The 25,015-nt window shown below is 35.1% G+C and overlaps 2 protein-coding genes across 3 annotated transcripts; one reads left to right on the forward strand and one right to left on the reverse strand.

Annotated features, from left to right (window-relative positions):
* Positions 1 to 1,291: 1,291 nt before the first annotated feature.
* LOC125058609 (putative Dol-P-Glc:Glc(2)Man(9)GlcNAc(2)-PP-Dol alpha-1,2-glucosyltransferase) lies at positions 1,292 to 3,559 on the reverse strand. Of its 2 annotated transcripts, none has more exons than XM_047662716.1 (2): positions 3,333 to 3,559; positions 1,292 to 3,136 (listed from the first exon to the last, which is right to left on the reverse strand). In XM_047662716.1, the coding sequence occupies exon 2, from the start codon at positions 3,133 to 3,135 to the stop codon at positions 1,690 to 1,692; it is 1,446 nt and encodes a 481-aa protein (XP_047518672.1). In that variant the 5' UTR covers position 3,136; positions 3,333 to 3,559; the 3' UTR covers positions 1,292 to 1,689. The 2 variants fall into 2 exon arrangements, with proteins under 2 accessions (XP_047518672.1, XP_047518671.1); XM_047662715.1 differs by having other exon boundaries at positions 3,417 to 3,550.
* A 1,682-nt stretch (positions 3,560 to 5,241) lies between these two features.
* Positions 5,242 to 23,325, forward strand: LOC125058663. The gene is made up of 13 exons (XM_047662780.1): positions 5,242 to 5,463; positions 5,681 to 5,840; positions 6,488 to 7,842; positions 8,992 to 9,110; positions 10,801 to 10,931; positions 13,587 to 13,694; positions 14,641 to 14,758; positions 15,399 to 15,534; positions 16,500 to 16,659; positions 18,752 to 18,854; positions 19,457 to 19,567; positions 21,273 to 21,484; positions 22,064 to 23,325. Exons 1-13 carry the CDS (start codon positions 5,294 to 5,296, stop codon positions 23,207 to 23,209), a joined length of 4,029 nt encoding a protein of 1,342 aa, XP_047518736.1. The 5' UTR covers positions 5,242 to 5,293; the 3' UTR covers positions 23,210 to 23,325.
* The last annotated feature ends 1,690 nt before the right edge of the window (positions 23,326 to 25,015 follow it).

The raw sequence follows: 25,015 nt of genomic DNA on the forward strand, positions 1-25,015 counted from the left end.
TTAACTAAGTAACAATAGGTCTTTGTGAAAAAGCATTGCTAAATTTCTTTGACAAAATAATTAAAACTCCTTTATTTGTTAAAAGGTAAATGACAAATGTCATTATGGAATATAGTCATTCAAAATTTGCGATCTTCGAACTTCACGCATATTCTTTTTCTTTTTACTTGTAGATTGTCTTATTCCTATCTCACTCGCGCACGCTATAATCACACTCCCAATTTTGTGTCACAGGTGCGCGCGCATCGTAAAATTTCACTCTCATAAATTTTTCATAACGCGCCTAAAGAAGTATAACTTCAAAAAAGGGTGCGTGTACTTACGTACGCGCGTAAGAAGTTATACTTCTTTGGCTTTCTTTATTTTTTTTAAATATAATTAATTAATAATTAATATTTAACTTAAACAATTTAATAATATTTAATATTTAGTATATTATTCAATTATTAATTAATAACAATTATTATTATTATTTATTATATAATATATTATTAATTCAATTTAATAACTTGGTATGTTTCATAACCTTTTAACTAAGTAACAATAGGTCTTTGTGAAAAAACATTGCTAAATTTCTTTGAAAAAATAATTAAAACTCCTTTATTTGTTTAAAAGGTAAATGACAAATGTCATTAATCATTATGGTCATTCAAAATTTGCGATCTTCGAACTTCACGCATATTCTATTTCTTTTTACTTGTAGATTGTCTTATTCCCATCTCGCTCGCGCACGCTATAATCACACTGCCAACTTTGTGTCACGGTGCGCGCGCAATCGTAAAATTTCACTCTCATAAATTTTTCATAACGCGCCTAAAGAAGTATAACTTCAAAAATCCGGAAAAATAAATGAACGTAATTCTAATTAAAAGAGCAGTATTGGCGTCGTGGCTTCAGCGTGCTAATCTCATCCCTGAGGTCGTAGGTTCGATCCCTGTCTGTAGGTGTTTTTTTTAAACCGGCTTACTTTAGACCCAAAAAGTCGACGGCGTGTCAGGCACATGACAAGTGATCTTGAAATTTATACAGAAATCAGAAGCCCAGACCTAAAAACGGTGTAATACCACTGACTTTTCTTTTTTTAATTCTACTAAGAGTTGATTCTCATACAAATGATAAAAAGGTTTTTTAACTCGATTGACGTAATTAGAAAACTCAGGATGCAAGTCCGTTGAAAACAAAATTTCGATATAATATTTTGAAAATAAAAGATGCTCAATATATTTACACAATTCTCTATGATTCGAAGATGTCTTAAAAAAAGCTGTACAACATAAATAAAACACGTTTCCACGAAAGAAAACATAATTATTACCATTTATTTAATCAATAAAAATCATAATCATTATTAAAATTATACAGAAAATGCATGTTACCTACGACTAGACATTAATAAACTAAACATATACAGCTCGAATAAAACTAAACAAATGACAGATCATAGACATCCTGGAGCGGCTTCAAATCTTACTAAAAAAAATCTCATAAGCCTGGATATATTGCCTGTATACATCAGATAGATAAATAGGGTTGGAAAAGCATTTTGTACTATAATATATAAAGGTATGATTTATAATCACCTGGTATGCTTCTGTTGTCTATGCAACCCCTCTAGAAATCCATGCCATGATACATATATTAATAGTAAATATTAAATAAAATTAGCTTATATTGTTGATGTCTGAAAATCTACCAAACTATCCTTTGTGGCTCTTTAAAATTAGTCCACATGATTTCTTTGTTGAAAAATATATAAAATGCTGCAATATTAATTGCCAAATACCAAAGGAATTCAAAAATAACTATTTTATATGAGGACTTCACAAATCTCAAGCGTATGATTATGTAGGGAACCAAAAAGTATCTAACATCAACTAATTTCTGTAATGCCAGCATCAAAAACAAACAAACTGTATACGGTAATAAGAATGAAATACAATTTTGGTCTTTCAAATTATCATATAAACTAAATAGTAAGAAAATATAGGCTGGTATCGTCACATACTTTGCATAATCATATCTACCAAACCAACGATTCCATATGTAAAATGTGTAGTGACGGTTGTCCGCCAACAAGTATGGATGTACAAGTGTATTATAATGTACTACTATTGTAATTATAATGGCTAGCAAGACAACTTTAAACTTATTTTTAAAAATTAATTTAACGGTTGATGTGAACCTGCCAAGCACATATGGCAACCCAAAAACACCATAGAACAGCAAAAAGTATAACAATTGTGGTAAGTGTAATGTTGCTTGATGCGCAGTTTTATCACCAACAACAATAGAACCATTCATATAAACAAACCCTACAAAACCAAGCAATACTGACAGCTGTTGGAACAATATAATAAAATCAGATACTGTTAGGAACTTAAACAGACTTGCGCAACATGTTGTTAAATGATATCCTAAAGCAATTAATACATCTTTCAAATCATAATATTTCTTTAATCTAGATGAATCTATGTTATGAGCTATAATACTATGTCTTATTGCATGTTTATTTAAATACTGATTACCAAACACTCTTGAGGTACGAATGAGCAAATCCAGAATTTTATGCCCGAATACCATGGCAACCCATACCACATTAGTCTGTCTCATGATCACTGATAGGGCACCATACACAAATACCAACCAATAACTCTTAAATACCACAGACATTGTTGTAAAAATTAACAAAACAAGCAAAGATAAAGTATCAGTATAATAAACAAATGAAAAGAAATACAATGGCGGCAGTATAGCTAAGCTGACAGCCTGTACAATAACTTTGATTTGACTACCTGTATTGCTACCATAAATAAATTTGAGCAAAAATGCAAATATTATTAAATTTAGACCAGATGCTATCAAATTAATCCATTTTAAATTATATGCAGTACATTTTATGTCTAATAGTGGGTAAACAGAAGTTGCTAGATATAGACCTGGCAATGTTGTGATTTTTTGGTCCCAATGTGAGAAATTCCATTGGCAAAACGCAATTCCTTGTGGTATATGAAAGAGTTCATCAATAACAACTGGTTGAGCTTTATATATAACATCAAAGATCTGTAGTGATATGAAGTAGTAGACGCTTACAGCCTTTAGGAGAATTAAATTGAATTTCAGTGAACTCCCCAACATTCTGCAAGAAGACAACTTATTTATAATACAATTCAATTTTAAACTGACGGCCCAGTCATTGGACGTTATTAAGAGAGGTTAACTTTTTATTGAATATGCAAATGATTACTGATGATATTTTTAACTACAATTTTATTTGAAATATGATATAACACTTGTATTACATTTTGTTTTCATTTAATGAAATGTAAATTTACCTGAATTCCACAATACCAGCCTAGCTACTATGATACTAAGTAGTGGTTTCAGGATAATTTTAATTGAGTAATGACGATATTTACTTTTTCATTGTGGTAAACAAAACATAACGTCGTTTTCGTTATAGTTTTAATTTCAATTTAAGTTTTTTAGGTTTTTAGAAAACGTAAATGAAAAAGGCGGTTTTTTAGCACCACAGATTACATACTAATTACTAAACACACAAGCATTACTAGTCACAGACTGCCACAGTTGACACCCGCCAGATATCTAATTGGAACTTAGAGTCTGCCTAATGAAAGATAATGACATTTCTTAGGTTAGTATGATTTATTGTCTTGATACTTCATGCAATTACTCATTTTTATTTCTATTATATATTTCTATACGGGTCGACTGCAATGTTTCTAGATTTTTCCACAGGTTAGAGAACTTTTCAGTAGGCTAAAATGTGATTTCTGACCGTTTCAGGAGAGGGTCAATCACATATTAAAAAATCATAATTTACAGAATGATACCCTAGTTTTCAGGAGGCTGAAACGTTTTTTCAGACAGTTTCAGAACAAGTGTAGTCGAGTGGTACACTTTTCAGGAAACCCGTTTTCAGGCGTTTTCAGGCCTGGTTATACCCCTTTGATGAAGAAATATTCTAGACCGAAGTTCTGGACAAGGACGGTATGATACGCCAGAGAGAGGGAAGATCGGAACCTTCTCGAAGCTAGACCGAGCACTCTAGAACGTACGACAAGGATGGAGCAATGTTTGAAAGAGATAGCGAGTACGCACGTTCTAGAATTGTGCGATCGCTACTCAGTAGCGCTCCTGTCTAGAAAGTTCTCAAACATCGTTCAAGATTATTCCCAGGGATATATAAGCGAGCCGAAACGTGACCAAGTTCAAGTTCAGTTTCGAGTGCGATAAACACCGAAGAAATAAAGTGCGAATATAGTGAAGACAAGTGATAAAGTACTGTGTGAAGTGCGTGTAATTAAAGGAATTAGTGACAGTATTTTGTGTATGGTAGTTAGTTAATTTCTGTGCGTAATGTCTGGCTTTTTAGTGTAACCAAATTCCTCGTAGATTCAGTTGAAAATAAACCCTTGAAGAAATCTATGGTTTTTTTATCCGATCCCCTAGCTCGTAACAATATTATTCCAAAGCAGTGAGAACTCCCATCTACCGCTGATAACCAACCACTTAACGCCCCGCATACAGTCCACTTTTCACTTCAGTTATACCGTGCTAGACAATTAATATAAGAATTCCTCTCACACAACACCATAGCGGTATCGCTATTAATAATAATCCTTACATTATCCTTACGAGTATAATTCTATTTATTTCGATTTAGGAATTTAGTTGCTCGGCCACACTAGTGTTAACTCTCGTTTATAAAACTATCCTTACAGTTTCAATAAAATAAAAGATTTGCCATTTGAACCAAGAATGATAAGTAAACTTAAATTTCTTGTTGTTCAGCCTTCGAATTTTTTTAACGTCGGTCAAAACCTAAGGAGGAATCCTAACCTATTTCCTTTCAAAATGGTTAATAATTACAAATCTATCTAGGCTTAAAGGTCTCGTTACTATTTAAATTATTATACTATTTACTCGGTAAAATTACTTTGTGTCAGGCATAACCCATTAACGCCAAACGAATAATGTGATTCCCATACAAATTTGTGGTAATGGGTAGCGCATGTCCTAAACTGATTTTGTCTAAGCCTTTAAAAAAACACATAATATATTCTCTGACATTTAGCAAACTTATCAAACTAATGGAAAAAATGACATTGATTGATTGATATACGCCAAAGTCATGTTATGTTGTCTCATGATAGAAATTTAAAAATAAAAGTAACGGATATCGGTGTTCGGAGTTCATAATATTCATAACTTCATACTATGTTTTGGAAGTTTTATTAAGTATTAACTATAACTATTAAGCACCTAGAATAATATGACCGAGAATATTTGTAACGCTTTGGTGATAAAGCTTAAAGCTTACGGTTCCAATAAAGACTTTTGTGATTTGGCTGCTGCTCATGAGGAATACCATACCGTTTTGAATAAGATATCTTCAAACGAAAAAAGTTCGTTTTCTCTTAATGTGCTGTGCATATTATGCCGGTATGTATTTAAAAGCTAGTCATACTAATTCCTTACAATGAATGCTTATTTAAAACAATAATGAAATTTACTCAGATAAAAACCCTAATTTTATTCTCATTAAGGTTAATAAACATAAATAACGCAAGAAAATATGCTAGTAGAGTAATGGCAAGAACGAAACAAGAAATTTGAAGCAACAGTTACATAGGGTATCTGATTTTGTTTCTATTTTCAGAAATCTGGAGAAAGTTCCATCATGGAGACATTCTATAGATAATAAGGATTTTTTAAAGCTGTGCATAGATTGTGTTAGGCATACAAGAGGTGTGACTGGTGAACCACAAGTAAAGACCCTGGCAGCCATTTACCATGTACACAAATATATAGTCAAACAGGTAATTAAAATCACAAATATTAACTTAATTCCTAATAGTTGTGGGTTTGTCGTTGCAATTTTTATACATATTATTAAAATACTATATGTTGAAACAACATTTACCTTCTCCATGTTGACATGCAACAAACCTGAAACCTCCATTAAATATATTTTTATTTATAATAAAAAAATATTAAATATAAAATTTAAATAATTTGGTCCCTGTGGAAGTGTACCTTTAACAGTAGCAAGGAAAGCACCAGCTCTGGGGCGAGTGGTACAATGTACCAGGTGCCAACTTAAATGTTTAATGGGGCCTTGTGCACTTGATTCCCACAGCCCAAGACTCTACTGTAAAGGGAGGGAAAGGAAATAATATTAAATTAAATAATGTGTATCTAACACAAGTCCTTAAGAAGGTGGTGACTCTTGATGAAAAAGTCATTGCCACTTTTAGTCCACTAAAATGTATACTATATTTTAATTTGTTTCAAATTACAGGCCTTTGAAATATAGTACAATATACTGCTTCAATCATACATTAAATATAAGTAGTCTATTATAAATCATTAACAATTCTATTTTATTTATTGGTTGCTACTAGATTGATAAGAAAAAGAAGTTGTAGGGCTTTTAACTGATACTTATATAATGTTAATGTTTCAGAATGTATCTTCTATACCACCGGAATTGGTACTCAAATTATCAATAATGCCATTTGAGTCAGACATACTCCTTAAGGAATACCACAAAACATACTGGAGCGTTTTAGCAGATAGAATAAATTATATAGAAAAGCTAAAACCATTGAGGATACCAATAGTCAAACTTTTTCCAAAACTAAATGAGGATTTGTCAAAAGTGATACAAATTTACACAGACCAAAATGATTTCTGTACAAATATCTTGCCATTTATTGTGAAAAAATTGAATGTAATATATGCCGATGTTTCTCTAAGTAATTTGAATAAGACGTATCAAATTATTTTTGACAATATTAGATCTTATGACTTAAGTGGATTGAAAGATGAACACTTAGATGAGATTTATACTAAATTTAGTGAGTGTGTTTATGTTATAACAGAGATATCGTCAAAATCTGACTTTAAAGATTCACCGTTGGATGAAATTGTTAGGACATGTCTGTCCCTCCTTGGGCATAGACCGGATATTTTTCATTGTCTGCAGACATTCTATTTAAATTCATTTATGTATATCTTTAGTAGACCAAAAGATGCCGAGAATGTTTTTCGGAATATGCTGGTGTCTTGTGAGACAACAGAAAAACTGGGATATAAATCTATAATGGTGTCGACATATCCGTACCTTAATCAATTGTTAAGGCTATGTATAGAACATTACCAAAGAAAAAAATTTGAATTGAACGAAAATTGCCTTAATTTAATATTATTTCTGATGGAGAAAGTAAAGAATTGCAAACAACTTATCAAATGCGAAAACTGTAAGATACAAACAGGATTTCATGATGCTTTACGGTTAAGTTTTTTAGTGAAAAATATAGTCAATTTAAATACAAAGCAGAAACTTCTTTATTCAATAATCGATGAGCAGTATGAAATTTTGAAAACGTTAAGATTACTGAAGTGTACAAATCATGAAAAGTATTACGCCAAACTCGTATCAGACACACACAACACAGCGATACAATTCTACAAATCACAGCAATATGATTTTGCTATACGGCTATTTGACTTTTGTATAAAAAATGAATTTGAGACTCAGAATAAGAATTTGTGCCGAGCGCTATACAATAAGAGTATATGTGAAGCCGACAGGAAATTGTATGTGAATGCATTAAAGGACGCTTTCTTAAGTATGGTCTTTGACAACGGACTAAATTTGGAGAAATATATGAGTTTAGTGCTTGATATAAAAGGTAAAGCGGTGAATAGTGATGTGGAAAATAATGATGGGATACAACTGATGTCGGTTATCGATGCTTGTAATGAAATAAGTGAATATAAAAATCTGGTCCCATTGTTGAGGAAAATCAAATTTAGGTGAGTTTTCTCCTCATATGTCCATCTTTTATGTCTTTACTGGCCATGTGCTGGTCTCAACCCAGAGGTGATCTATACTAACATTAATTATCGGGACTAAAGCTGAAATATATAAAGGGAATGGGTTGCTGTGAAGAATGGTAGAAGTGAATCCTTCAAAAATTTTGGCTTCCAAATAATAAGATGAATGAAATTAATTTTTAAGTTTAATGTCAATCTTTTATTTTGATAACAATGATTATTATAATTTATGATAATTAATATGTAAATTAGACGTTTTTTGACTATCTAAATGTAGCATTAGACTTTTCTTTAAATTAAATTTTTATTTTAATTTAAACTTAAAAGTTTAATATTAATCTTTAATTTTGAAAAAACTAAAATAATTGAAGTGAAAGTAGATGAAACGAAAAAGCGACAGTAAAGAAGAGACACATAAATTCATAAGAAGTGTGAAGTGGAAGTATTTTTTTTTGCACATCCATGTTATTTTTAATTCAGAAAATGTGAATAAATACATACTTTAAAATGTAAAAATCAAATACATACTTTAAATTAAGTTTATACAATGTATAATGTTTCCTATCTCTTTTTTTTCTTTTTTTATATAACAGCTCGGCTCACCTGATGTTAAGTGATACCCCCATGGACACACTATGCCAGAAGGCTCGCAAGTGCGTTGCCGGCCTTTAAGAATAGGTACGCTCGTTTCTTAAAGGAGCGTTCACGTTTACGTTACGCAATTTTTGGAGATTGTAACGCGCAGTAACGTTTTTCTTTACGCAAGTACAGTACTGTAGAGTACTGTACCAAGTATAGTAAAACGTATCGTGACCACCTAGTGACTCTTTATACCTAAAAGTTGCCATTATGTGGTGTAAAGTACTGGAAAGTCGAAAATAATATTAAAAATAACGCTTCATTCATTCATTCCCCCCCCCAAATTCGTTACGTAATACTTGAACGCTCCCTAAGTCGAATTGACGTCTGTAACTCAGCTGCAGGTATTAATCCGATCCACTCACAACACTCTCCATGGTAAATGCGGTAGAAGATCCAGAGACCCCCACATCTCTTCATAAGCGGATCAAGCTGCTCGGAAAGTGACTGGTGGTCCACATGTATATCACCTTCTGATTTTTTTTTCAGTGATCTATTGAAGCATGAGTTCTCAATTTATGTGAAACTTTGGCCGTCACTTGTTCCTATAACTGGAGTTATTAGATCTTTAAATTATATGATATTGGACAAATATGAATGGACATTTTGTGAGTATTATTTTTTACTTTGCCCCAAGTGAGCTTAATGTATGTCAATACTATTAAAAAAATATATAAATCAGAAAGTCTTACATTTAAATATTTTTCTATTTCAATCTTACTTCCTAAATAACGACACTAAATTCATATCTTGTATCCTAGTTTGTCATTCACAAGACTTAAAAATTGTCGAAGTTCACACTTACTATGGTCTAACCAATTGCAACAACTTAAATAGATTCTACCTTCATTTAGTTTAATAAAATTAAAAATTAATAAACACTTAATGACAAACAAATTAACCAATTTCTTAATGACACTGGAAGGAACTTATTATTTGACGTGGTATGTACTAAACAACCGGAATATCTATACAAAAAGCTCCTCTGGCGTAGTAATGCCAACAAGCATAAAGTCAGGAGTTGCACTCAGGAGCTGGCCATTCCCAAGCATCGGACGGCTTCATTTCGTGGGAGTTTTAAATATAACGCGACGAAGTGCTGGAACAATATCCCTCCTCCGTTGAAGTGTCTTCAATTAAAGTCGAATTTTAGTCGCACTTATAAGACACTTCTACTTATGCAACAAAAGTCCCACAAAATTTAGTTTTTACCCATAAAACAAACAAATATCTACTTATTTACGTTTATTCTTATTTTTAACTTTTAATTTAATTCTATTTATTATACACCGTTACACACGATTTACTCACACTTCTTTAATATTTATCTTTACTATTATTATTATTATTTTTCTACTTGGTATTTATAATTATTTATTTTATTTTATTAGAGGCGCAAACTAGCTACTGTGGTCTCTGGCAGAATGACCAGCGCTGTGAAACTTTTTGCTCCTCAGCATAATGCTGAGCCAGGGCCAATTACAGCCACAGCACACACACATTGCACACTAGAAACGAACCGAATGGCAAAAGAACATTTCTTAATTTTAATTTCTAATTTTTATTGTTTGTGATGTCTTATTTTATTTTATGTTTTCTTTAAGTATTGTTATTTTTGTGTGTTTATGTGTGTGTGTTTTTGTTTGTAATAAATGTTATGTCTATGTCTATGAACTAGCGTTTAAGATACAGGCTAGGCCTAGTTTAAACGCTAGTGCTCATAGAAGTATATTATGTATAAGATTAACCACAATGAATATTGTATCTCAACGATTCGTAGCCTAGTGTATGTGTACAATCTTTTAAATGTAATTACAAAATGTAGTGTTTTGGAGTCAAATATAGTAATTTTTATTATTATTCATTAATCTTCTTTTGATATCTGTGTGCTCTTTGGTAAAGGTTCCAAATACCGCCATTCCTCTTTGCACTGTGCCACTCTCTGCCATGTAAATGCTGTTTCTATAACTTGGTCTATCCACCTTCTAAGTTCTCTTCTTCTTTTTCGTTTGCTGTACCTTGGGCACCAATAGTACTTTCTTTACTTTTCTGTTCCTCTTGCTCCGCACATTTTCACTGTTGTTTATTAAGCATAAGGGTCTTCCCTGAGAGATATGACCTCCAATTGTTTAAAGAAAGAGGATACAGGGAGTAGCCCTCAAAGGCCGGCAACGCACTCACTAAAATGGGTATGCATGGGCTGCGATGACTGCCCTTTTGGGCGACTATTATAAAAAAAATGTCAATTAGCCTTGTAAATAAAAATTGATTTTTCTTAATTTTTTTTTTAATTTTCAGCTGAAGATAAGACAATGTTAAAAAATATTTTGTATGATGTAATTCTGAAGACTCCGGATGTGGTACGAACAATACAGGAAGCGAATTTTAAAGAAATTGTCAAGAAAATTATTGAAAATATGGAATATAATGTATGTATATATCTTAATGTTGGCTTGGTTGTAGGTATGCTGGTAAAATACGTTATAGATGTACATATATAAAAATATAACATACAAAAAAAAGTGTGCGTGTACTTATGTACGCGCGTAAGAAGTTATACTTCTTTGGCTTTATTAAAAATAGTTTTTGATTGCATGCAAATAATTAATAACAATTAAATAATCAAAGACTGGAAAAGGAGTCATTATAGTCAATAAAGTTAAGTTTACATTTGAAAAATTAAATAAATAAATATTTATTATTATTCTCTTACATTAAAGTGTAACATAAATTCTATTATTATTCGAATGTTGTTTTTAAATTATGTCCAATGCCGTATCTTCCGTGGGCAACTTCATTCTGTTAATTTTGTGTCACGGTGCGCTCGCATCGTAAAATTTCACTCTCATCAATTTTTCATAACGCGCCCAAAGAAGTATAACTTCAAAAAATTTATATAATTTATTGTGGTAGGGGAGCCCAAGAGGGGATTTCGGGATTTACTAAAGCGCGGCAGATTAATATATAGGGCGATACCTTGTACCCGGTTAAGTACCTCCACAAAATATGAGGCCCATATATAAGGCCGCCCGTGAAGGAGACAGGATCAGATTAGTAAAAAAAAATTGACCATCAGAAATTCCCGAGCGCGTCAGATTAAGGTAGGGTGAGTTAATTACATCCTAGAAAGTGTATATTCCACTATTCTGGCAATTTGAGAGTGACGTAAAAAAAGGGGAGGGCAACAAAGTTGTAAAAAAAAACGTCATCTCGACATTCTCGAGCGTAGCTATTTTTTTTTTATTTTGAAGGAAATAATTCAAGAATAATGAAAAATATATAATCTGACGTTTTCTGCAAGCCGAAATAACAAAAATTCGTCGATAAAGTTAAATGCGTGCAGCTGCGTGATGCCTACATTTCCTTTAACCGATCGGAATCTACTAAACGGCCTTCTAAATATTTCCCTCAAAATTACATTTCCTGTGAATTTGAACCGATTCGGACCGATAGATTTTGAGAAATTTTGAAAAATCTTAAAAAATAAGAAATATTTTTTTTAAAAAGTGGTTTCTTTATCGATCAACTTCAAAAACTAATCCGCCTTTGAGCTTGAAAAACCACGTCGATCGCCACCAAGCTGGTCAAAAGCGGTTGATTCGTTCGAGAGATATCGTGAACGAAAGAAACCCGAAAAAGTGTTTTTTCGGGATTACTCCAAAATTTGTGGTTCGATCAATTAAAATTGCAAAATTACTTATGAGGATGGTAAAACTCGTCATCGACTCGGCGTCGAATGCCGCCAACCGCGTGAAAATTGCTTGATCCATTCAAAAGTTATTGCGGTTTGAAAATTCCAAAAATAGTGTTCTATGAAACTTCTATCAGACTTTCGAGCTGGGAGAGCTCAAATGCATAGAAATGTTATTTCTTTGAACTCAGCGAGCTCAAAATATCAATTTTAAGCGCCCAGGAATGGAAGTAGCGGGAAGTTGCAGGAATGGCCCTTTCGGTGAATCGTTTTTCTAAATTTTTTTTGTCAGATCAGGCGAATCCCTCTAGATAATCGTCAGATTATGAGACAGTACGTTTAGAACATAAAGATGAACCACATATATCTTAATCTGACGCGCTTGAGTATTTCAAAATTGCGATTTTTTTTTGCAAATTATGAAAATGGCCGTGGGTTTGCGTCCATCGAAATCGTCAGATTAGTGAATGAGAGCTTTTTTTGGTGCACTTAACACTCCCTTAGAAAATCTGACGCGCTCGATAATTTTTATTTTTTTTTCATTTTCAACCCTTAAATACAACCACCCGCATCATGCAAACGATCAGATTAACATACGTACATTATTAAAAATACGTAGGGCATAGATGCTATCAATATCTGACGCGCTCGAGGATGTCCATGCAACAGTTTTTTTTTACATATTTAACAATCTATAGCCGCTTCCCCCACCGATGAAAAGGTATATATCATATAACATTTTTTTCTTCTTATCATCTAAGCTTTGCATCCCAATAGGTCTCTACGACGCTCGAGTAAATCCCCATTTAGCATCGTGGGCTCCCCTACCATTGGTCTTTTTGTTGATACAAGCTTGAATCTATTTTAAAAAAGATTTTTTTGCTAAATTCCATCAAAAACCTTTCAGTATTTTGATATCCACGCGTAGAGTTCAAATTCAAATTCAAAAATCATTTAATCAAATAGGTAACATAATTTACACTTATGACTCGTCAGTAATGAAATACATATTAATGCTTCTAATTTTACATTTAGTGCCAGTCCTCAAATCAAGGGCGTAGAACGGAAGAGAAGAACTGGCAATAAACTCTCCGCCACTCTTTTTAATCGCCATTTTTTTTTTACACAAAGTTTGTAAGGAGCTGCAACCATTAAACCATGTTCCACATGACATCTTAAGTAATTAATAATAATAACATAAATTAAAAACAAAGAGTTGTCCTCTATCAGCAGGAGGCATGGTGAAATAGGAGCACGCACTTACATTCTCGTGGGAACAACACGCAAACACATAGTCGAAATAACTAACATCACGGCATACACGAATTCAAGTACGACCAGTCACCGTATTTCATGTATTAGGTAAATTTAATTTAATCTAATATTTTTTCAGAAATTGCCTTTAAACGACAAAATCGTGTACATCGCATTACTGATGATGAAATCCGAACACGATTTACAAGATGCCTCCGACAGATTTGGGTGGAAGCAAGCAGAACATGTAAGTCTATAGGGGCTGTTCAAATATTACGTCAGCAATATAGAAGGGGGGGGGGGGGGGGGGGGGGTGTCTTTAATTTTCTTGTTTGGTGATTACGTCATCAGTAATTATTTACTTACACATATTACCCACACATTGTCTATGCTTGAAAACTAAATGTATTTTCGAGGATTCCTACAAAAAATTAATACTTTTATGTACTATTTTAGAGCGCTTTGCTCACTTTTTCTGACAAGAGGAGGGGTGTGGGGGGGGGATGAATTGCAGTAAATCTGCTTACGTAATCTTAAATACTTAGGAAATCGCGTTGTAGGAGAATTATCGTAAAACCGTTAATTTTTGAAAAACAAAACCTAGGAACATGAATTTAATAAAACTAAACTTGAGAAATCTCCGCGCTATAGTGGGGACGGAAATCGCGTTATTCGAAAACGCTTTATAAGTGTATCGCGTTATACAAATGTATTATTCAAAAATTGAAATCCGTCTAGCAGGTGCTTGTTCCTTACAAATATACAGATTTTAATTAGTGAAGAAAAAGCGAAGATTTATCTCATTTTTAATACATTGGTAAATGAAAGCTGTGATGGCCTAATAATAATAATGGCTTCAGCGTGGTCCTCATCCCTGAGGTCGTAGGTTCGATTCCCGGCTATGCACAAATGGACTTTCTTTCTATGTGCGCATTTAAAATTCACTCGAACAGTGAAGGAAAACATCGTGAGGAAAATTTTCCAAAAAGCCGGCGTGTGTCAGGCACAGGAGGCTGATCACCTTTGCCTATTAAATTGACGAATCATGAAAAAGATAGAGAAATCTGAGGCCCAGACCTAAAAAGGTTTTTTGGTAAATATTTACTTGATGAAATGTTTGCCCCTTCTATACTATAAATAGGCACTTAATATGTGCCCCTAATGCTGCTATTATATGTACTAATATATTTTAGACATTTGACCCCAGTAAAAGCACAGTGTACAAGAGTATTCTGGACGAATTCAACGCTTCCAAGGATTCCATACGAGCCGTGGAATTGTTGACTACCCTCAAAAGTGAAATTAAAAATGGTGAGACAATTTAATCTATTCGCGGTATAACCCATTGTTGTGGCTTTATATAATTTTGTATTTTAATTTCATCGTGAAAAAAAAGTGCGTACAAAGTACACATGTCAGAAGTGAAACATTTTTGGCAAACTAATTTTTAACTCTTGTTCATATTTATACAAATCTAAAATTTTAGATTTCCAAGACTTAGAGGGAGGGAAAAAGGAAGGTATGTTAGGAATTTAATGAATTTAATTGTCATTAAAATATTATAAGTGTCGAAAATTAATGCATATAATAAATTTCATTTTTTAATTTATTTCTTCGATACTAAAAACACGTGGCATTTTAATTTACAATTCGTTTTTTGAGACTTCAATCAATTATTTTGCATAAAACGTAAAATAATAATATTTAATAAATATAACTTCCATTAGGTAATTCACCCTTCTCACTCTCTCATTCGGTGTCAATCGCTTTCTCCCTTTTCTTCGACAAAAACGCTGCACATATTCGTGACGTTCCGTAAAATGTTTACCCTCATGCGCCTAAAGAAGTTTCAAATTCAAAACTACGATCTCAGCGTTGAAACCCACGCCTAACAATTAGCCGGACACGAATTTAAAAAAGAATATTTGCCATTTTAATTTATATTTTTCAGTGTCATCGAACCGGCTACCCCAATTCCTATACTTGTGTGAAATGACGATCTTTCAATTGTTGCACCTCGAGAGAACAACTCACGCCCTTCAGTTGGCCCACATTGGGATGCGTTTGGCAAACCTCGTTGGAGACAAGTAAATGAAATTTTTATAAATAAATTAATCTCATTAAACAAATATCAGATAAATTTAATTAATTTGAAAAACACAGTTAAAGGTGGATTAAAAAAACAGATCATTTTATAAATTTAAAAATATTAAAGAAAGAAAATATTTAAACAAACACGGACAAATAGATTAAAAAATGACAGATATTTTAAATACATTAATTTTTTTTAAAAATTAAGCTTGGAAAAAGCACGGATAAATAAAATAATTGTGAAAAAGCACAGGTAACTATAAAAAATAGGAAAAAAGAACTAATAAAAAAAATAGGAAAAAAGAACTGATAACTATAAAAAATAGGAAAAAAGAACTAATAAAAAAAAATAGGATAAAAGAACTAATAAAAAAAATAGGAAAAAAGAACTAATAAAAAAAATAGGATAAAAGAACTGATAACTATAAAAAATAGGAAAAAAGAACTAATAAAAAAAAAGGAAATAAAGAACTGATAAAAAAAGGGTGCGTGTACTTATGTACGAGCGTAAGAAGTTATCCTTCTTTGGCATTATTAATAATACATACGGATAGCTAACCTCAATTGTATTGAAGCACTTAGGAGGGTTGATGAGTACAGTTTTTTCACAAATATTTTCTAATATTAATTAGTATTGATTTAAATTACTTCTGATTATAATTCAGACGCACATAATATAAAATTCGCACTTGTATAATGAAAACAAAATGAAAATACGTGTTTTAAATGTAGAAACTCAAAGCATGTGGATAAATATTCTAAATATAAATACACAGTGAACAGAGGTGGCATGCGTGCCAACGCGCGCCACTAACTTCATTCTGTTAATTTTGTGTCACGGTGCGCGCGCATCGTAAAATTTCATTCTCATCAATTTTTCATAACGCGCTTAAAGAAGTATAACTTCAAAAAAGTATAGATAATTAGATTTCAAAGAAGATAAATAAAAAAACGTTTTCAGAGTATCGTTCGTCCGCTGTGCGGGAGTTCTGCTCTTCCACGCTGGAGACGAGAGAACCGAGTTCAACGCGATCGCACTGAACGCTGTGAAGGTGTGCGCCGTCTTGCTCAAGGACAAACAGACGGCCGACCCGGCACTCGTGTTCCTGTGTGAGCTTGGTGTAAGTATATATATATATATATATACTAGCAGACCGGCCAAGCGTTGCTGAGGCTAAGGTTTTTGTTATATTACATAGTAGTAAACTATTCAAGGGAAACGGTAGGAGAACACCAGTCATGGGGACCAACATGCTTTATGGTGGTTATGCCATTAAATTGTAGCTTATGTGAAACGTTGGTACTTTCAACACAGCGCCATCTGTTAGAATTGTATCAAATAATAAATAAATATTTGCAATAAAATAATATTGCGGGTATAAATTGAGATGTGAGCTATCTTTTAAGTTAGATCAAACTGCACACGGTGTGCAAATTTGATTGATATCGGTTCGGTAGTTTATGGACTCTCCATTGCGGACAAACAACGTGACACGTAATTTATATATATTAAGATATATATATGTCTTCAGAAATACCTCCACCACATCATACACAACGCAGAAACTGCAAATCACTTGCCCCGGGGAACAAAGTCGTAAAAGCGAATGCTATTATTACTACTATAGTAAGAATTGTGTCCCGATACGCCCATTGTCACTATACGCTCATGTCCCGTTACGCTCAGTGTCCTGATACGCTCATTGTCCCGTACGCTTGCATCTATCTCTCTTCCATTGGCCTGTGCGTCCGTGAATTCACTCATTTGTATCCATACAATGATGGTAATTCAATAAAAATGATTATTAAAAACTTTATTCATAAACGTAAACAATTATTTCATCAATGTGTTGTTATGACGTCACGTTAAACTATCCGTAAACTGACTTTACACGCAACCTTTTTTTAACTTTGTTTCTTTTTTTTTCTGACTTAAACGTAAGCAAAGCAATTTTTTTGTTACTACCCTCAAGTATTAACAATTTTTTAGTAAGTTTTTATAAGAAACATCGGCGCTACAACCTTTTAGGTCTAAACCTCAAATATCTGTTTTATGATATTGTTTTTCAAACAGGAAATAACCAGTCTTCTGTGTTTGACTGGATTTTAGCCAATTGTTTCATTTACTTTCTTTACAAGAGACTTTCTTGATAGATATATATCTTTATATATAATTCTTCTGTGAGTGTGTATGTCACTGAACTTCTCTCAAACGACTTTACCGATTTTGATGAAATTTTTTGTGTGCGTTCAAGGGGATCTGGGAATGGTTTAGATTCACAAATCAGCCCGCCAGATGGCGCTGCAGTCGGTACTTTCATACTTTGCTTTACTAATTGCTTGAAATATCATGCAGGACAACGTCTGTCGGGTCCACTAGTATAAATATATAAAACAAAAAACTTGACGATTAAAAAGAGTTGCGGAGAGTTTATTGCCAGTTCTTCTCTTCCGTTCTACGCCCTTGATTTGAGAACTGGCAGTAAATGTAAAATTAGAAGCATTAATATGTATATTTCTTTTTGACATTCATAAGTGTACATTGTGTTACCTAAATCGAATAAATGATTTTGACTTTTGACTATGACATGTACAAATGTATATTTCAATTTAGTGTATCCAATATCCATACAAAATAAAAACTGAGGTGTCAAGGGACACCCGGATGGAACGAAATTCCTTTCGATTAATTTATATGTTAATTGGTATCATAACAGTATGATAGATTTTCTCGACACCAATCTTACGACGAAAAAAGCCAACATCACGAGGTGTTCCCAGGCGGTCACCCATCCAAGTACTGACCTCGCCCGACGTTGCTTAACTTCGGTGATCGGACGAGAACCGGTGTATTACAATAGCAAATAGCAAAAAAGTGTCGTGACAACTTTTCGTAAGAATTTTTTCCGTCTAGCCCCCTTTCACAACGCGCGATAAGGAACTTCGTTCCAAAAACAAATATAACTATTACTAATAATTTAAATCTTTCTCGACTTCACTTGAGCACACAATTTTTTTTATCAAAAACTGTGTGTTTAATAACGAACACATGAACAGAAGATTATTAATATGTTAAGAAATAATTGTATTTCTTAAATTAATTATCTATTTTGTTTTTACTGTTCATTTAATTTTGTTTGTTAGTCTGTTAGATAGCCTATCTATAGTTTAAATTGTCCTTGAAAGACGGTTAACGATAATTTCTCTTTGCAGATCTACTATGCAAGGTGTAAAAAGCTATCAATAGCGGCTCAGCTTTTAAGGAAGGCTGAGAAATGTGTAAAGGATCTAATTAAAATATTTCCTGGTGTACATTGTAAGTTTACTTATATTCGTTGATTAACTAATTGTGGCTTCAGCGTGCGACTCTCATCCCTGAGGTCGTAGGTTCGATCCCCGGCTGTGCACCAATGGACTTTCTTTCTATGTGCGCATTTATTATGGCTAGAACGGTGAAGGAAATTGTGAGGAAACCAGCTTGCCTTAGACCCAAAAGTCGACGGCGTGTGTCAGGCACTGGAGGCTGATCTGATTTACCTATTAGATTTAAAAATGATCATTAAACAGATTCAGAAATCTGAGGCCAAGACCTAAAAAGGTTGTAGCGCCACTTAATTTTATTTTTTTAACTTATTGGGTCCAATCTTAGTGGTTTGATTCCTAATACATAAGTGATTTTAATAAACACTTGATGTCTCTGCGAACTTTTACTCAGCCTCCCACTCTAGCCACGTCACCGATCTCGTCAGACCGATGTGAGACACAGTATGCCTTCTGTCCCGCTCTAACGCGTTGACCGCACCTATATTACGTCAGCGCGTGTTAGGTTCATTTTCGTTACGGGATTTCTTGATTCGGTCGCTCAAAGCCCGCGATAAAATCTATGCAATAGCTTAATAAGTTTTTTACTTTTTACAGTGGACCTTGCAATCGGTAAGATAATGGAGTTGGGTGTGATGATGAGCGATGTGTCTCTCCTCTCCGCTGTGAACATCATTCAGAGGCACTATCTGACCGCACAGCCCACTGGTAAGTGACTTTCCGGCTTTATACGGGTTGCAGACCAAGAGCTAAGCTAAGTTAGTTTAGCTTAGCTCGCATAGCTGACGCAGTTTTACATACTTGTGTGCAGACCGCAAACTATGTGAGCTAACTAAAATATGCGAAGCTAAGTTAGTTGTGTATGCCGATGCGCAGCTACACGAGCTAAGCTAAGCCCCTCCCGCTACCCCGCACACCCTTTGCACATCCTTCGCCGTACTGACTGAGATTTGGCTTAGTTGTTGGTCTGCACGCTATTTATTTCTAGCTTAGCTTAGCCTAGCTTGCTTGGCATAGCTTAGTTTAACCTTGGCATAGCTTAGTTTAGCCTTGGCATAGCTTAGTTTAGCCTTGGCATAGCTTAGTTTAGCCTTGGCATAGCTTAGTTTAGCCTTGGCATAGCTTAGTTTAGCCTTGGCATAGCTTAGTTTAGCCTTGGCATAGCTTAGTTTAGCCTTGGCATAGCTTAGTTTAGCCTTGGCATAGCTTAGTTTAGCCTTGGCATAGCTTAGTTTAGCCTTGGCATAGCTTAGTTTAGCCTTGGCATAGCTTAGTTTAGCCTTGGCATAGCTTAGTTTAGCCTTGGCATAGCTTAGTTTAGCCTTGGCATAGCTTAGTTTAGCCTTGGCATAGCTTAGTTTAGCCTTGGCATAGCTTAGTTTAGCCTTGGCATAGCTTAGTTTAGCCTTGGCATAGCTTAGTTTAGCCTTGGCATAGCTTAGTTTTCGATCTGCAACCGGCTTAAAGATTTCATTTGAACATTGACCAACTGCTGACACGGCACATCTGGTTGTTCCAATAACAGCTGAAGATGTGACACCAAAACAGCACTAACAATAGAAAAAACTAAAATGTTGACTGTAGCTAACTTCAGGGTGTCGGTTTTTTGTGACGGTGTGCGCGCGCATTGAAAAATTTACTCACATCATTTTTCCCTAACGTGCCTAAAGTAACTCAAAAAAAAATTGTGGCGCTACAATTTTAGATCTGGGCCTCAGATTTTGGTATCTTTGTCAAACTAATAGGCAAGCAACCTTTTGTGCCTGACACATGCTGTCGATTTTTTGGGTCTAAGGCAAGTTTACTTCTAGGTAAATGTTTAATGCGCACATAAACAGAAATCCCATTTGTGCTCAGCCGGGGATCGAACCGACGACGTTATAAATGAGAGATGAAGCTAATAGGCCAACACTACTCGGGTTTTGAGCTGCTGAATTCGATTTATTAGACATACACATAACATTTATTACTAACAAAAACACACACACACAAAAACACAAAAACACACACACACACTCATAAACACAATAACACACACGCGCACATAAACACAATAACACACATACACATAAACACAATAACACACACACACACATAAACACAATAACACACACACATAAACACAAAAACACACACACACATAAACACAATAACACACACACACACATAAACACAATAACAATAAACAAAGAAAAAAAAAAAGTAAAACATAATGAGAGATATCAATTTTTTTCCCTTTTCCCATTCGGTTCAAGTGTGTAATGCGTGTGTGCTGTGGTTGTAATTGACCCTGGCTCATGCTGAAGAGCAGACTGTTCCACAGTGCTGGTCATTCTTTCAGAGTCCACAGCATATTAGTAAATAGAAGATATAAAGAATATAAATACTGTTTTAAACTTAGAAAATATTTCAGAAATGACATGGCTCTCCCGTCGTCGTCACCAGCTCCAAATAAGATTCTACATACAGCAGGCGAGCGTGACTTGTGCGTCCGTGTGCAATCGTCTGAAATTGTGGCGGAGGGCCAAAACAGCGGCGGGCGCAGCCCTAACGCCCTCGGGCTCCGCTGCCCACGGCAGGCTCTTCGCTCTCCTCTGTGACCCATGCCGACCGGACGATGCGAAGGTAAAGATTTAAAACGTTTTTTGTTTCGTTTTTTTTTTATGGTGGCTTATCTGATGTTACGTAATGGTATACTCAATGCCAGAGGGCTCGCGGGTGCGTGGCCGGCCTTTATTATTATAACTTATAGAACAGGGGTCTCACTTGATGTTACGTAATGGTACACTCAATGCCAGAGGGCTCGCGGGTGCGTTGCCGGCCTTTTAATTATTGTTACTTATAGAACAGGGGGCAAACGGGCAGGAGAGTCACCTGATGTTGTGATACCACGTACACTTAATGCCAGAGGGCTCGCGAGTGTGTTGCCGGCTTTTCAAGAATTTGTACGCTCGTTTGCCGCTGCCTGCTATGTAGGGATCCTATATATTAAAAAAATATATATTCTTGTTTTTTAATTTGAAAAATCTCATCCTTGAGAACCGCAAAGGAAAACTTGCCTTAGACACAAAAAGTCGACACGTGTCAGGCACAGGAGGCTGATCACCTACTTGCCAATTAGATTGACAAATCATGGCACAGATACAGAAATCTGAGGCCCAGACCTAAATAGGTGGCGTCACTGATTTGTTTTGTTTTTTTCAGATTAAAATCGACAACCGTCTAAAATATATCTTGGGCCTGACGCGAGAGATAAAGCCTCAAAACGAAGATGCCAAGAAGACTCCACCGAAGTCGTTCAAATATGAGAATATCGAAGTTTCCCTCAACTGCTTGACGATTGGCGATAGAAGTCCCACCAGCTCTTACACCTCTGTGCCGGCTTTTCACCTGCCAGGATTTTTGCACCACGTCCAGTGCGCGTGCTACGCGTGCACGGTCCCCGCGTGTTCCATCCTGGCGTGCCTGACGACTTCCTTGGAAGCCTCCACGTTCTTCCGGTCGAAGGAGACCCAAATCGCCAGGAACTACTTCGAGGGGGCCACGGAAGCTTTTAAACTCGCCGAAGCGAAATTGAAGTCGATCGACAATTCAATGTTCGAAGATTATATCGCTGATGCTGTCAAGACGAGGTATTTGGAAGAGTTGAGAACGATGGAGGTGGACTTTTTAATAGAGTACGCGTTTTTTGAGCTGTCAAAGGGCCGTTTTGACAGGACAAATGAGTTGACAGCCAAAATATGTGCGATCTGTCAGAACGTTGACGCGTATGTCAAGAATGAAATAGCGAACTTGATGATGGCGACGTGCAACATGTCAAAGCCGAAGAGGGCGCAGATGAAGCATCTAGAGGTCGAATTTGACAATTTGAAACTGACGGAAGTTCCAAAGACCCCGGAGTCGAGGGTGATGCCCAAAATTCAGACTCCCAAAATTGTCATAAATGAAGAGTTGCCGAAGAGACTGAAGCCGATTAATAAGCTGCTGGACTTCGATAGAAAAGAAGAGACCCCGCAAAAGCCGAAACCAAAATTCAAAATCCCTGAGCCGAAGATATCCAAACCGAACTTGGAGACCATAACCCCACGACCTTCCCGATCCAGAACTAAAGCAGTGGAGGAATCTCCGCAGGAGTTCTTCACGCCGAGATCGCCAGAGGAGAAGTTCTTCACGCCGTTACCGAGGACCTATTTGAGGCCGAAGAATTTGGAAGCTGAATTTCTGACTCCCTCCGAACCGAAGAGGTCGCTGCGGAAAAAGGCCTTGCTGAGAGCGACCAGCCCCGGGAAATTGGAGAAGGAGGTCGTGACGAGGTCCAGACGAGTCAAACAACCAAATTTTGATGATTGACTCCAAAATGGACCAATGTGACCAGGATATTGTTGGAACTGGAGTATTTGAGTCTGTTTATTGTGTCTGTCCATAAATATTTCTTTGTAAATTTAAATCAATTCATGAATTTCTTCACCTATTATTTTCTTTTTCAGTTTTAAAGTCAATTTGTTGTTTAAACTACTTTTATCTTTTCTATACAATATATTTCCCAAATTAACGATTAGCAATTAAGATTTTTTTTGTATCTATGAAATTAAAATGATAATAACGCTTTGTGTTTCAATGTATATTTATTACCTGTAGAACTGACGAACTATAAATATTTTGCCTAATAAGGTTCGATTCCTGGTAAAACAAAATTTATATTTGCAATCTAATGGCTGAAGAGGGCAATGCGTGAGAGCAATCTCTTCCAACACATGCTAATAGAGGTAATCTTGTGTACGGGTTGCAGACCAAGAGCTAAGCTAAGTTAGTTTAGCTTAGCTCGCATAGCTGACGCAGTTTTCCATACTTGTGTGCAGACCGCAAACTATGCGAACTAAGCTATGTGAGCTAACTAAAATATGCGAAGCTAATTTAGTTGTGTATGCCGATGCGCAGCTACACGAGCTAAGCTAAGCCCCTCCCGCTACCCCGCACACCATTTGCACATCCTTCGCCACACTGACTGAGCTTTGTCTTAGCTGTTGGTGTGCACGCTATTTATTTCTAGCTTAGCTTAGCCTAGCTTGCTTGGCATAGCTTAGTTTTCGGTCTGCAACCGGCTTTGATCTACTGAACTGATTTTGAATAGAGATATCTATGATTGGGGGCTAGGGAAATGGAGCTTGACAACAAGCCTACAAGTCAGCGGCAGCTTGTCTAACAACTCTTCTCTTCGCGCAAAAATTAAAAAGAGTGGCAGAGAGTTTTTTGCTAGTTCTTGCCCGCTCTACGGTGACCGTTAGGTTGGCTGACCAAATTTGATATCGCAATCAAAATATACGCCATATTTCTCTACCTAGGTATTTGATATTTGCTACCTTCAAAGACGCATTTGCTACCTCTGCATTAAAATAAAATATGTTTATTATGGAACATAAGATATATGTATCACTTATTCCACGTCATTAAATTTGAATTTGTAGGCATATCTACTCATCGGCAAAGAAGACAGAGGGTGTAGGCTGAGAGAAAAAGTCGGCGTAAAAAACTCTCGGTACTCTTTTAAAATCGCAAATCATCAAACAACACTTATTTTAAAACAAATATCGCAAATTAATTAGAGGTAGCCTGTCTAGCACTAGTCCCAGGCCCTTTTATCAACTAGATAATCGTTGACTTTATAGTAAGCCTTTTTACACAGCTTTTCTTTAATACATTTCTTAAATTTATTGAAAGGCAGAGATAAAAGAGCCTCTGGGATTTTATTAAAGAAGAGTATCCCTTTCCCCAAAAAAGAATTACTAACTTTAGATAGTCTAGTTCGGGGAAATTGCAGCCTGCGTTTGTTCCGTGTATTAACATTGTGCGTATGTTCTATTCTAGTAAACTTATCACTATTTTTGTATACATACATAATATTTTCATAAATATATTGCGAGGGAAAGGTAAGTAAGGTTAATTTCCTTGAATTTATCTCTAAGAGATTCCCCTACATTTTAAATTATAGATTGCACGAATAGCCCTCTTCTGCAGGATGAAAATAGTTTCGACATTAGCAGCATGACCCCATAATAAAATTTATTATTTTAATATATACATTAAAGAAATAAAGTGGCCAGCCATTCTGACGTCAGGTTGGCTGGCCACTATCATTTAATTGGGGTCTAAGAATCT

This window comes from Pieris napi, chromosome 18 (assembly GCF_905475465.1).
Source record: "Pieris napi chromosome 18, ilPieNapi1.2, whole genome shotgun sequence".
In the NCBI taxonomy this organism is placed as follows: Eukaryota; Metazoa; Arthropoda; class Insecta; order Lepidoptera; family Pieridae; genus Pieris; species Pieris napi.

Coding starts and splice junctions, on each gene's coding strand:
- LOC125058663 (XM_047662780.1), top strand. CDS start 5,294: ATGACCGAGAATATTTGTAACGCTTTGGTGATAAAGCTTAAAGCTTAC. Junction 7,843..8,991: donor TTGAGGAAAATCAAATTTAG/GTGAGTTTTCTC, acceptor TTTTTTTTTCAG/TGATCTATTGAAGCATGAGT. Junction 9,111..10,800: donor CAAATATGAATGGACATTTT/GTGAGTATTATT, acceptor TTTAATTTTCAG/CTGAAGATAAGACAATGTTA.